Raw genomic sequence first — 11670 nt, 5'->3', positions numbered from 1 at the left:
ACCCCGCAATCGGCATCAATTTAACCGTGAATAGGTATGGAACACCAGGTATGGAATACAACGCACCAAACACACCATATCACAACATGGAGAAAGAAAAGATCAACATCCTCCTCTACGGTCTAGGAGCGTAAGTCTATCTTGAATATATCCTCTGTAGGATACTGACAACCCCAGAATCGGCTCCTTCTATGCCTTCATCCTGCACCGCACCAACCGCGTCCGCCTGACCGTCGTGGCTCGATCAAACTACGAAGCTGTCATCAAGAATGTAAGCAGTAAGCATTGAGCTCCTCCGAAACTTACCTACTAAATGATACTACTAGGGCATCTACATTGACAGCGCCAACCACGGCCAGCACCGCTTCCATCCTGATCTAGGTAGGCTGCCTGCATCGGCATCACAACCTCTAGTCTAACCTCCACTGTAGTGATAAAGTCACCATCTGAAGTAACACATCCATATCACTACATCATCTGCGCGAACAAGGCCATTGATCAAGACGCCGTAGCCGCGCAATTGGCCCCTGCAGTAGACAACAACACCACGTTCGTGATTATCCAGAATGGTGTGGGGAATGAAGAGCCCTTCAGACGGGCATTTCCGGCTTGCTCGATTTTGACCTGCGTGGTATGCCCCGACTCTACCCTTCACTTTGTACATTGCTGTTGCTGAACGTGGCTAGACATGGGTAGGCGCAACGCAGACCTCACCGGGTGTGATCACGCATATCAAATCCGAGGATATGCAGATTGGGCTCTTCCCGAATCCTTCGGTTGAAGCCTCGGTTGAGAATTCCCGTCTGGAAGAGTTCACGTCCTTCCTGGCGGCCGGGGGGACGAAGTTCCAGGTTGTGGAGGATATGCAGCTCCCCCGGTGGGAGAAGGTAGTTTGGAACGCGGCATGGAATTCCATTACTGCGTTGACGATGGTGGATACGCAGACGTGGTTGACTTCGTCTGCGGACGCGACGCCGTTGACGAGGCGTCTGATGGGGGAGGTTATTGCTGTGGGCCGGGGTTGTGGTGTTGACCTTGACAAAGGGCTTGTGGATAGGTTGATGGACAAGATTAATGCGCTGCCCGGGATTGGGAGTAGTATGCAGGTTGATTGCCGGAATGGGAAGCCGATGGAGATTGAGGTTATATTGGGGGTTCCGTTGCGGAGGGCGAAGGAGTTGGGGATTGATACGCCGGTGTTGGAGACGTTGACATGTTTGCTACGGGCTGTGGATGGGCGGTTTCGTTGACCTTGTGCAGCAGAGAAGCACTGGGTTTGGGTTCATCGTGCTGCATCAGAGTGTCCAGTTGCAGCATGAGCCTCCATGTTGGATGATCAGGGGGAGTTATTCAGGAAGACTTTAATTTGCAGAGCCGCACGAGAGTCATTTGGGATGCAGGTGCGGGTCAATTACCGGGTTTTTTGGCCCCGGATGCTGGGGCTGAGTTGGCTAAGGCCTTTGCGAGATGGTGATGTTTCCCAATAATCTGGATATGTCCTGCTTCGGCCCTTCTGGTGTTAGTATCTTTATCATCTAGAGAAATAGATTGCCTGGTAGACTAGTTGTAAGGATTGTTCTGACGTTGCCTTGGCCATAGACAAATTCCTAGGCTCAGAACTGGATACAGCGTTGAGATTCGGCAAATCCATGCTGATGACAGAATGGCACTCCTCTCGCAATTAAGGAGACCCCTTTCAGCCCAGTCAGCTAGCAGCAAGAAAGCAAATTAGAGGAATTAGAAAGCCCCGCATCAGTACGCCACCGTAAGAGTGGACCATTGTACGGCGCCAATCCTAGTTGGGTGGAGATGAAGCTATCCGCAAAGGTGCTATATATCTCAGCACAAATTCAAGATGCGATAGATCTTTGAGAGATGCCAATGACATTCAGATCGCGACATCTGACGTGAATTAGATTATTAGCAGAATAAGACACATCAAACCAGCGTCTGGCTAAATCTCCGTGGTCCAATTGTGAGTTATTATCATCAGGACAAAGGGCCGCCAGTGCCCTGCCAAGAAGGAGGCGTGTTTGAGAATATCTCCACCTGCATTTCTGAAACACGATCCATCGCAAATCGCCGAAAGTTTCAATGAGAATCGATCAAAACATGCAGTGGATATGGGCCCTTGCCTTGTTGGCCCTCCTGCTTTATTTCCACAAGCCATTCAGCGCAGGCTCTTAATGAGGGCGTTATCCTAAGCGCTCAACTTTACAAGATTGCCAGACCCTTGGCTGATCCTTCATCATCGAATCATTGTTGCACTATCTCTGTGGATCTGAAAAGTATTTAAACAAGATGTGAGCCGATCATCTTGATCGTTGATGGAAGTTTTCCTTCGCACATCATTCTCATCTGCTTGAAGCAGTTGTCATTCCTTTCTTACCCACTTATTCATTCCTTTGATCAACAAGATGTATAGAAACTTCCTCCTTGCAGTGCTGGCACTGCTTTCTGCATCTGCTCATGCCCATACCACCTTCACGACCCTCTACGTCGATGGTGAGAACCAAGGTGATGGAGTGTGTGTGCGCATGAACCGCGACGCAAGCAAAGCGAGCTTCCCTATTGAGCCTCTCTCCAGCAAGGACATTGCATGTGGTAAAGTCCTCCCATACCATGGTTTTTGAGTTCCAAGACTAACAGACAAAGGCTACGACGGCGAAAAAGCCGTCGCGCGCGTCTGCCCCGCCAAGGCATCCTCAATCCTCACCTTCGAATTCCGCGAATACGCCGATGGCTCGCGCCCGGGCTCCATCGACGGAAGCCACAAGGGGCCCTGCGCCGTGTACATGAAGAAGGTCGACGACGCGACAGCCGACAACAACGCTGCCGGCGACGGGTGGTTCAAGATCTGGCAGTCGGACTATGATGCAGCTGAGGGCAAATGGTGCACCGAGAAGATGATCGAGAATAACGGGCATATCTCTGTGCAGATCCCGGCAGATATCGAGGGCGGATACTACCTCGTGCGGCCCGAGTTGCTGGCTCTGCATGCCTCGCAGGATAACCCGCCCGATCCGCAGTTCTACGTTGGCTGCGCGCAGGTGTTTGTGCAGTCGACGGGGACAGCGAAACCGGCCACCGTCCATATCGGCGAGGGGACTTATGATTTGAGTCTGCCTGGTATGACCTACAATATCTACAAGACGCCGTTGGAGCTGCCGTACCCTATGTATGGGCCGCCGGTGTACCAGGCTGGTAAGACTGCGTCTGCCAGTCCTGCCCCTACCAACACTGCTTCTGCCAATGCTGGTTCCGACCAGGCTGAATCTGCGCCTGCCCCTGCTGCGTCTGGCAGCACTGGATCCGAGAAGTCTACCGATACTGGGTCGGCCAATACGACGCCTACCAATGCAGCGTCTGCCAATACTGAGTCCGGGAAGTCTGCCGATACGGCGTCTGGCAATGCCGCATCCACCAACACCGAATCCGAGAAAACCGACTCAGCTCCCGCCAATGTCTGCAAGAACAAGACCAAGAGGAACAAGAACAAGAAGAAGAACAAGAACAAGAAGAAGCGCGCGATGCTCGTCCAGACCAAAGGCCTCAAGCCAGAAGGCTGTATCCTCGAACGAGACAACTGGTGCGGATTTGAAGTGCCCTCGTATACAGACGAGCAGGGCTGCTGGGCTGTAAGTTCCTCTTCCCCTTCATTCCTTCAAAGAATCAAACTGACAGAAACAGTCATCCAAAAACTGCTGGGATCAAGCCGACGTATGCTGGAACACGGCTCTCCCGACCGGCTCAGCACACTGCCAGATCTGGTCCGACAAATGCACGGCGCTCGACGAATCATGCAGCAACAAGGTGTTCCCTGGTCCGCCAAATGCAGGCCAGGATCTCACGCCGAAGAAGGCTTCGTTGGTGGGGTCGATCAAGATATTTGGGCGGGGCGTACGGTCGCATATCAAGAGAAGAAGACATACTCATGTTTAGCCTTGCGCGTCAATTTGGATATCCACTTAGAAGCTATTGAAAAATAAAATACTACCACTAGACTAAAAGGTGTCCGGACGATTCCTATCAGTCTAGGGTCTCTATTGATTTCAAAAGAAGCACAATATCAGGGAAGAACGTGATCAACTGCCATATATAAGCCACATTCCATGACCAGAAAACTGATATTGGCTATATAAAATGCAAACTTCGGCAACTTTCAGATACCAATCTTATTAAAAGCAACCGTCCACGGCCCGTTTCCAACAATGAAACTATATTAGGTGGGCTGTGGAAGTGGCGTCCTCCGATCAATGTCGAGAGGCAGTGCCGTCAAGTTTCGGCTTCAAAGTGCACGTACTATCTTGAATACGGAGGATGTCTGGTCAAATCAGTCGTCTTAGCCCAGAGTTGTAAAGATAGACAGCACAGGTTGGTCGACTTGAGCATGCTAAATTGGATATCAACAGGTATGTACAAGCGGACTGCATTTCAATTGACTTTGAACCCCCCCGGACAGAGACGTTGGAAAACCCCTTGGGGATCATACTTTCCCGCAGTCTGCCTCAAAAATGCTTGTATTCTATCCCCATAGCTCGCTATAGGGTCCTGCCAGGGCGCAGCATGGTTGAGGTCAATATACGGATTATAGGCACAAGCTGCCTTTGCGGCGCTGATGATATTGTTCGAGAGCTTCTCAGCCGCCGCGCGGACAATGGGATACTCCTGCGAATGGTTGAATGTAGCAGATAACAGTGCCAGGACGAGACCTTGTCGGGGCACATCGAGTCCCAGAACATTTCCGCCTTTGATAGCACTTTGGTGTGCTATAGCAGGGACGATTGGCTCAATGCTAAGGGACCACTGGATGCTGGGGATGGCTGATACGTCGGCGGTGCTTGCATTCCATATGTCAAAGACTTGCGTCAGCAGGTCCAGATTGTTCTCAAAGGTGACTGCGAATGTGAGTTGTCTACTATTGTTAGAACATACTTGTAATGTCATTGTTGTCAATGTGATGTCTTACTGGCGAGAGTTCGGGGACAGCGAGCCTCCCTCTTCTGCGAGAGCTTCAAGTGTCATTACTTTCGTGCTGGCCATGATTTGCGGCTGGATCGAGGTGAATGATCTGAAAGGCGCTGGGTTCTCCTCTGGACTGGCGTAAGCTAATAGATTGGTGAGCAAAGGACCCGTGGCTGGGGTGAATGCAAAGTTGTGAATGAGCCCGGCCTTGACATCGTAGTTCGGATCGGATGTGAAGCGATAGAATGCGTCCAGCTGTTGGTCAAGTGTGCTCACGGGGTAGTAGATGTGTCCTCCCCATACCCGTCCGAGCGGAAAGGTTCTGAAGATGAAGTTTGTCACAATGCCGAAATTATTTGCTCCTCCTTTCAGAGCAAGCCACAGATCATGCTCATTGTCCTTTGTCGCGTTGACAATCCTGCCATTTGCGAGGACCACCTGAAACTCGACAACGCTGTCGCAGGCGAAACCAGCTTCCGTAGCAAAGTAGCCGAAGCCGCCTAGCCTGTCAGTCAGAAGGGATCATTCCATGTTGACGATCAACCCACCACCCAAAGTAGTCCCCCCGACTCCAACAGGACTATCTCTCCCTCCTGGTACCGACAGTCCGAGTCTGTCCAGGGCTGCATACACCCTTCCCCATCGCTGTCCCGGCCCGACTGACACGAGGCTTCTGTCTGCGGAGGGAATAACCCAGTTCAAAGCACTAAGGTCAATCGTCACCCCGTCTTGGATGTTGGCAATCCCGGCAATTGCTCCATGGCCACCACTGCGAACAGCAAACTTGCAGGCCTTGGGAACAAGAACTCGCAGCGCTTTGGAAACGTCCTCAGCGGACGTCGCTGACAAAACGCATGAAGGGCTTATCAGCTGCTCTTGCTGGGACCAGTATGAATCCACCGAGGATTTATATGCCGTGCTATTTGGATAGAGTACCCTGGGGCCTAGGATGCTCGTCAAAGCCTGACACTGCACAGGAGTCAGTCAACCAGGACACCAGGAAGGAAAGTCTGCCTACACAAGTGGATGTTGCAAGTGCAAACGAGGGTAGAATGGCGATGGCAAATAGAATGCTACCAACGTTCATTCTGATTAGTAGGCCAGGAGGAGGCCACGAGGACTATATCCTTGTCTGATAGCGGAGGCGAACTGCAATGAAGAGAGGGGGAAAAGGCGAAAGCTGCAGAGTCAGACGCATGGACTGCCAACAAGACATAGGCCAGGTATAATAAATGACTCCGAGTCTGATTCCATTAGACTTTCTTGCTTCGTCTTCTTTGTCTCTTTTTATTTTTATTTTTATTTTTATTTTTATTTTTATTTTTACTTTTTTTTCTCGTATTCATTTCTTTGTCCTCCGATACTAACCTGGCTGTGCAGGATGGAAACCAACCAGCTTCCCATCGTCAGCAACGACAATGCTACCAATCCAGTCGTGGATTCTACTTCTGCCATGGGAATCTGCGTATGTCGATCCTCTTGACTCTCAGACCTCTGCCCACTTACAACTACGGACTACAACACTGACCACACCAGTGCCTCGCTCTCTCCACCATCCTCGGCGACAAAGTCTCATTCCCCCCCACCCATCGCTACAAATCATGCACAAACTCCTATTTCTCGCAACAAAACTCCAAGCTCCAGCCTCTGTGCTTCGTCTCCCCTACCACGGTCGAAGATGTCTCTACCGCCGTCACCACCATCACAAACAGCAACTGCCAGTTCGCCATCCGCTCTGGCGGCCACACCAGCTTCGGCGGCGCATGCAACGTCGCCAACGGCATCACCATCGACCTGCGCGCCTTCAATGCCATCACCCTCAGCGATGATCGCACCACATTGTCGGTGGGCGTCGGCGCCTCCTGGGGCGACGTCTACGCTTTCCTCGATCCGCTAGGTCTGTCCGTTGCCGGCGGACGCGCCGCACAGGTCGGCGTGGGTGGGCTCACCATCGGCGGGGGGATCTCCTACTTCTCGCCGCGGTACGGGTGGACCTGCGACACCGTCACGAATTTTGAGGTCGTCCTTGCGGACGGGACGGTCGTGCAGGCGAACGAGAACGAAAACCCCGAGCTCCTTGTGGCCCTCCGCGGCGGGGCGGCCAACTTTGGCATTGTTACAAGGGTCGATTTCCGGACGTTTGAGCAGGGGCCTCTCTGGGGCGGGACGGTCTACTGTGCCCTTGAGACGATCGACGAGCAGCTGCGCGCGTTTGCCGATCTGAACTCGGCCACGGGGTACGATGAGTATGCGTCGCTGATTACCAGTTTTGGGTTTGCGAAGGGCAAGGGCGCGGCGGTGGTCAATAGCGTGGTGTATACCAAGGCGGAGGAGTGTCCGGCTGTCTTTGCGCCGATTATGGAGATCCCGTCGATGTTCAGTACGATGCGGCTGAGGAGCGTGCATGAGATGTCGCGGGAGCAGGGCTCGTTTGCACCCAATGGGAAGAGGTATGCATTTCTTCTGCCTGGAATCACACGCCGGCAGCTACTGACGATGGCAGGCAATTGTCGGCCGTGACGACACATGCTTCGACCGTCGCCATGCTCAACGCGACGTATCGACAATGGAGAGCTAGTTTGGCGGCCATCGAGGACGTCCCTGGCATTGTGTGGTCCGTCTCGCTGGAGCCGCTCCCACCGGCGATCTATGCTCGGGCTTCTACGACGAATTGTCTGGGTCTCTCGCAGACTTCTGGCGCCCTGGTTGTCACCCTCCTCAATGCTACGTGGGAGGATGAGGCGGATGATGCAAAGGTGGAGCAGGCCGCGCGCGCCCTCGTTGACAGAATCGAAGACGACGCGCGCCAGTTGGATGCCTACGAGCCATACGTGTATCTGAACTACGCCGCCGCCTGGCAGGACCCGATCGCTTCCTATGGAAAGGCGAGTGTCGAGAAGCTGCAGCGAGTGAGCCAGGCCGTGGATCCAAAGGGGGTCTTCAAGAACCAGATGCCTGGTGGTTTCAAACTTCCTTCCCAGTAGCTAGTCATGCAGACAATCAACTCTTTACACTCTTCGCCAGTTCATCCAGTCCCTGTCCATTGCTCATCATTCGATCCTAGACCATTTTAGCGAGACACATTCAACCGAGGAAACGTAACCCAATGACTCACCAACAGCCAGACGGGACACCAGCGTGACAAGATCCTAACAGCAGCACTATTTGGTCCCTTCCAGACCAACCCCCCGCTGCCGCTGCCGCTGGCCCCCAACACATCATCTACAATCGACTCTGCAAACTCCTCAACCGAGCACCCCTTCGGCCCCGACTGGCCCGTCGCCCACTGCGCAATGACATCCCTGATGGCCGCATAGCGCGAGCCCGCGGGCAAAACCACCCGCGGCTCATTCTCATGAAACGAGGTGCTAACGGTGCCCACCATCAGGCAAACAACGCCGACGCCCAGGGGGGCCAATTCCAACCTCAGCGTCTCGGAGATCTGCATGACGGCCGCTTTGGATGACGAATATACCCCTGCACGATTGTCCACATTAATCTATTATCCAGCCGAAAGCAGCAGTCAGACGGAGATGAGAGAGAAGAAAAAAAAAAAAATTGACAAGAGGGGAAAGCAGATACCAATCCAAGGCGTATTCACTACAGCCCCCACACTGCTCAGATTAACTACCCTCCCCCGACGGGCAACCAGCAGGTCCGCGAATCCCTGTATCATCCGTACCACACCCCATACATTCGTCTCGTAGACTCGCTTCGCGTGTTCCAGGTCCGCATCCAGCAGGGGGACGGTATACCCCGCTCCCGCGTTATTGACCAGCACGTCCAGCCCGTGGCCGTGATCCTGCACGGCCTGGACGGCGGCAGCGACCGAGGCCGGAGATGTCACGTCGAGCTGCAGGAGGGTGACATTGGAGAGGGTGGTCAGTGGGGAGGGGATCTTAGCGGGGGAGCGGGCGGTGGCGAAGACATGGTGGCCTCGTTTGGCGAGGGAGAGGGCGAGAGCTGCGCCGATGCTGTTGGCCGAGCAGCCGGTTATGAGGATGGACTTGGTTGTGGGCATTGCAGTCGTATATTGGACGATTTAGTCGCGATGGTGTATCTGTCTGTCTGTCTGAGATTGAGATTGAGATTGACAATGTGATTGTGTCTACGATGGGAAGATGTTTGTTTATGTGATTGCCTAACGAGACAGACAGGGGTCTATTATCAGCTCACCATCGTGATGCTACGGTAAGATACAGAGGAGTTGATGGATTCTGGCACCTGTCCCGCTAATATCCCCGTTGTAATGCAATCTTGAAGATCCGACTGACAATCTAATGTCCAGAGGACATCAAAGGAGGGATAGAAAGTAGAACCAGAGATGAAGAAAAAGACCTACGAGATGATGCGATGAGGGGAACCGATCAGGGATCATCAGGCTGGGAAGAAAAGACGGAGACTCACCGAGTCTCTGCCCAGTTGGGACTACTGCATCCTGGAATCTCTGGACTCTGCAGCTAAGCACAGCCATCACGTCCTGCATTCTGTCCGTGCCAATGTATGTGTCAGTGTCGCACATAGATCACCTGTGTCTATTTAAAGCATGACTATCGCTGCCTGTTTCCATCGAATCATGTCGGGGATTCGCCGTAACTAAAGTAGGGCGCGGGCTCGACTTGCTTGATGGTTGCCGTTGGCAGTTCGGAGTAATCTATCGAGAATCCTGTCTGTCTTATTGACATCATCAAATATCGGAGAAAGTCGAACACGACGCGAGGGGCCAAATTGACGGACTGAACTGGACAGGAAGGCAACCGAAGCCTTGCAGGGGACGGGCCGGTCTGTCCGTCTCGAGGCAACAGTTGAGAGAACAGGTCGAAAGTGTTACCAGAAGCATGTGAATGAATCATACAAACATACATACAATATTCACAGCGATTATCATTACCTTAAACAAAAAGGTCCCCGCCAAGATCCTTGTCTACTTGAACAAAAGACTAATACTAGTCATTATCATACAATGGAATGCTCCCGAATCTCCTGCTCAATGTTGACCTCCCGGGAGATTCCGTTTCCCTGCGTGGACGGCGGTTCCCCTTCCCCTCCCCCTCCCGCCTGGATCTTGGTGCTCGTTGCATAAGCAAAGTCTCTCAGCTCATGGTACTGACCCGGGGTATCGCCCAGCAGATGCGATGGGGACGGTGTATCCTTGACCATATGATGGTCTACCGTTCCGATGACGGAGCGGCCCCCGCTAGAGCTTAGTTTTGAGCGTAGAGTCTTGAGAAGGGCCGATTCGAGGACATGGCTTCTGAAAAAAGCCGCGAAGAAGGGCATCGAACTGACGATGATGGCGACGTTGTTCTCGACGTTTCTGGGTTGGCATTTTTTTGTCAGTGCGGGGGTCTTGAAATGGCTTTTCTGAGCTGGCTTACACGCAGATGAAGAGCGCACTCTGGGTATAGGTGGTGTCGGAGGTGGTGAGCAGCTGAATGCGAAAAACAAGTGCGATGACGCTGGCGACGATTCCCCTGCACCTACTCAGTGTCTCTTCGCGTTTCTGGTATCGGGGGGGTTCACGTACATCATGGCGGTCGAAAAGATGATCAAGAGCTTCCATCGCTTCTTGCGCGGAAGTTGCAGCTTCGCGAGAAGCGGCAGTGGCAGGATGAAGATGTAGATGTCCAGAATCACGGAGAGGGTTCCCTGCACGATCCCCCAGTATATCAATTTCACTGGTCGGTGGTTGACCAGCAGATCCTCCCATGTCTCGCCGACATGCGGTGCGGCGAAGTACGATTCCAGACCGACGCCTGGCCAGTAAAGAAGAAAAGTGAAGAGCAGACCGAACCGGATGGCGTATTTCATCTGTTTCTGGATGGTGAAGATCTGTCGACAGAGTAGGAAAATGGAGGATTTCGCAAAAAAGATGACGGGCCCAAGGAGGGTGCCTTGTGCGTAGAGTATCTGGATAGTCGCATGGTAAGCACTCGAAGTGCAAGCAACAGGGATTGCCATGCCTTCATGTATCTGGCGGTAAACCAGCAGGCGGGGATATCCCACTGATGGCGGGTGTATTTGAGCACTAGACGGATCATCAGTCTAATCAAGCGACAAATCTCATAGACCAGAAACTGACTATCCAGAACCAAGGCATTGTATGTTGCGGACAGCACCAGCGCGATAAGCACAAAGCCTACAAGCGCTCGTCAGTGTCTTTTCCCGGGGGAAGCTGTAGAATCGCGAGTTCGCCGCGTACCGTCAGCCCAAGTCAGCTTGCGAAAGTTCGTATACAGTCTCGCTGCTGTAAATAGTGTCGCCCAAGTGAGCGTCACGGTTGTCACCGCGATGGTTTCGGTGGCCAAGTTCGGTGGGTTTACGAAGTTGGATGTCTGGCCTGGTGGAGGTTCAGCTGCTGGAATGGCGCAAAGATCCGTACCTGGTGGGAGGGAAGACATCATGCGAATACAGCATGGAAACTATCATGCTGTCTGTTGCCCAGATGTATTGAGCTGTGAGGACAGAAAGTGAAGAGTTGAGCATTACTTCAATCTCAATGCGCCTGTTGACTTTATCGGGGCTGCTCGCATTGCAGCCAGCCCAGTGCTACCAGTGCACTGACATGCCAATTATCCAATATTTTACTGCCTACCAGCAGCTTGTCCTCAAACAAAGAGCTCGAGGTATTAGCTTTATAAGTTGTAAATCTAAAACAGCTCTAGTTCCTCGTTTCCGAGCTTCGCATCCCGCGTTATTCTTTGT

The 11670-nt window shown here is 52.7% G+C and overlaps 6 protein-coding genes across 6 annotated transcripts; 3 read left to right on the top strand and 3 right to left on the bottom strand.

Annotated features, from left to right (window-relative positions):
• The first annotated feature begins 45 nt into the window (after window positions 1-45).
• AFUA_2G14497 (ketopantoate reductase family protein) lies at window positions 46-1732 on the top strand. The gene is made up of 5 exons (XM_750690.3): window positions 46-130; window positions 178-271; window positions 327-381; window positions 432-631; window positions 687-1732. The coding sequence occupies exons 1-5, from the start codon at window positions 51-53 to the stop codon at window positions 1248-1250; spliced, it is 993 nt and encodes a 330-aa protein (XP_755783.3). The 5' UTR covers window positions 46-50; the 3' UTR covers window positions 1251-1732.
• A 465-nt stretch (window positions 1733-2197) lies between these two features.
• AFUA_2G14490 (lytic polysaccharide monooxygenase auxiliary activity family 9 protein) lies at window positions 2198-4132 on the top strand. The gene is made up of 3 exons (XM_077804207.1): window positions 2198-2604; window positions 2656-3638; window positions 3691-4132. The coding sequence occupies exons 1-3, from the start codon at window positions 2418-2420 to the stop codon at window positions 3940-3942; spliced, it is 1422 nt and encodes a 473-aa protein (XP_077660369.1). The 5' UTR covers window positions 2198-2417; the 3' UTR covers window positions 3943-4132.
• A 201-nt stretch (window positions 4133-4333) lies between these two features.
• Window positions 4334-6052, bottom strand: AFUA_2G14480 (FAD-binding oxidoreductase; the record flags this gene model as incomplete). The annotated part of the gene is made up of 4 exons (XM_750688.2): window positions 4334-4915; window positions 4970-5465; window positions 5514-5807; window positions 5902-6052. The coding sequence occupies 4 exons, from the start codon at window positions 6050-6052 to the stop codon at window positions 4435-4437; spliced, it is 1422 nt and encodes a 473-aa protein (XP_755781.1). The 3' UTR covers window positions 4334-4434.
• Window positions 6053-6346: 294 nt separating this feature from the next.
• Window positions 6347-7949, top strand: AFUA_2G14470 (FAD-binding oxidoreductase; the record flags this gene model as incomplete). The annotated part of the gene is made up of 3 exons (XM_750687.1): window positions 6347-6430; window positions 6502-7415; window positions 7469-7949. 3 exons carry the CDS (start codon window positions 6347-6349, stop codon window positions 7947-7949), a joined length of 1479 nt encoding a protein of 492 aa, XP_755780.1.
• A 16-nt stretch (window positions 7950-7965) lies between these two features.
• On the bottom strand, window positions 7966-8986 carry AFUA_2G14460 (SDR family oxidoreductase; the record flags this gene model as incomplete). The annotated part of the gene is made up of 3 exons (XM_750686.2): window positions 7966-8025; window positions 8081-8442; window positions 8548-8986. 3 exons carry the CDS (start codon window positions 8984-8986, stop codon window positions 7966-7968), a joined length of 861 nt encoding a protein of 286 aa, XP_755779.2.
• Window positions 8987-9525: 539 nt separating this feature from the next.
• Window positions 9526-11369, bottom strand: AFUA_2G14450 (uncharacterized protein; the record flags this gene model as incomplete). Its single annotated transcript, XM_750685.2, has 4 exons — window positions 9526-10282; window positions 10344-10439; window positions 10493-10993; window positions 11203-11369. The coding sequence occupies 4 exons, from the start codon at window positions 11367-11369 to the stop codon at window positions 9922-9924; spliced, it is 1125 nt and encodes a 374-aa protein (XP_755778.1). The 3' UTR covers window positions 9526-9921.
• Window positions 11370-11670: the final 301 nt, after the last annotated feature.

This window comes from Aspergillus fumigatus, chromosome 2, assembly GCF_000002655.1.
Source record: "Aspergillus fumigatus Af293 chromosome 2, whole genome shotgun sequence".
NCBI lineage: Eukaryota > Fungi > Ascomycota > Eurotiomycetes > Eurotiales > Aspergillaceae > Aspergillus > Aspergillus fumigatus.
This window is presented reverse-complemented; position numbering and strand designations above follow the sequence as displayed.

Coding starts and splice junctions, on each gene's coding strand:
- AFUA_2G14497 (XM_750690.3), top strand. CDS start 51: ATGGAATACAACGCACCAAACACACCATATCACAACATGGAGAAAGAA. Junction 131..177: donor CTCCTCTACGGTCTAGGAGC/GTAAGTCTATCT, acceptor TGACAACCCCAG/AATCGGCTCCTTCTATGCCT. Junction 382..431: donor CCGCTTCCATCCTGATCTAG/GTAGGCTGCCTG, acceptor CCTCCACTGTAG/TGATAAAGTCACCATCTGAA.
- AFUA_2G14490 (XM_077804207.1), top strand. CDS start 2,418: ATGTATAGAAACTTCCTCCTTGCAGTGCTGGCACTGCTTTCTGCATCT. Junction 2,605..2,655: donor CAGCAAGGACATTGCATGTG/GTAAAGTCCTCC, acceptor TAACAGACAAAG/GCTACGACGGCGAAAAAGCC. Junction 3,639..3,690: donor ACGAGCAGGGCTGCTGGGCT/GTAAGTTCCTCT, acceptor TGACAGAAACAG/TCATCCAAAAACTGCTGGGA.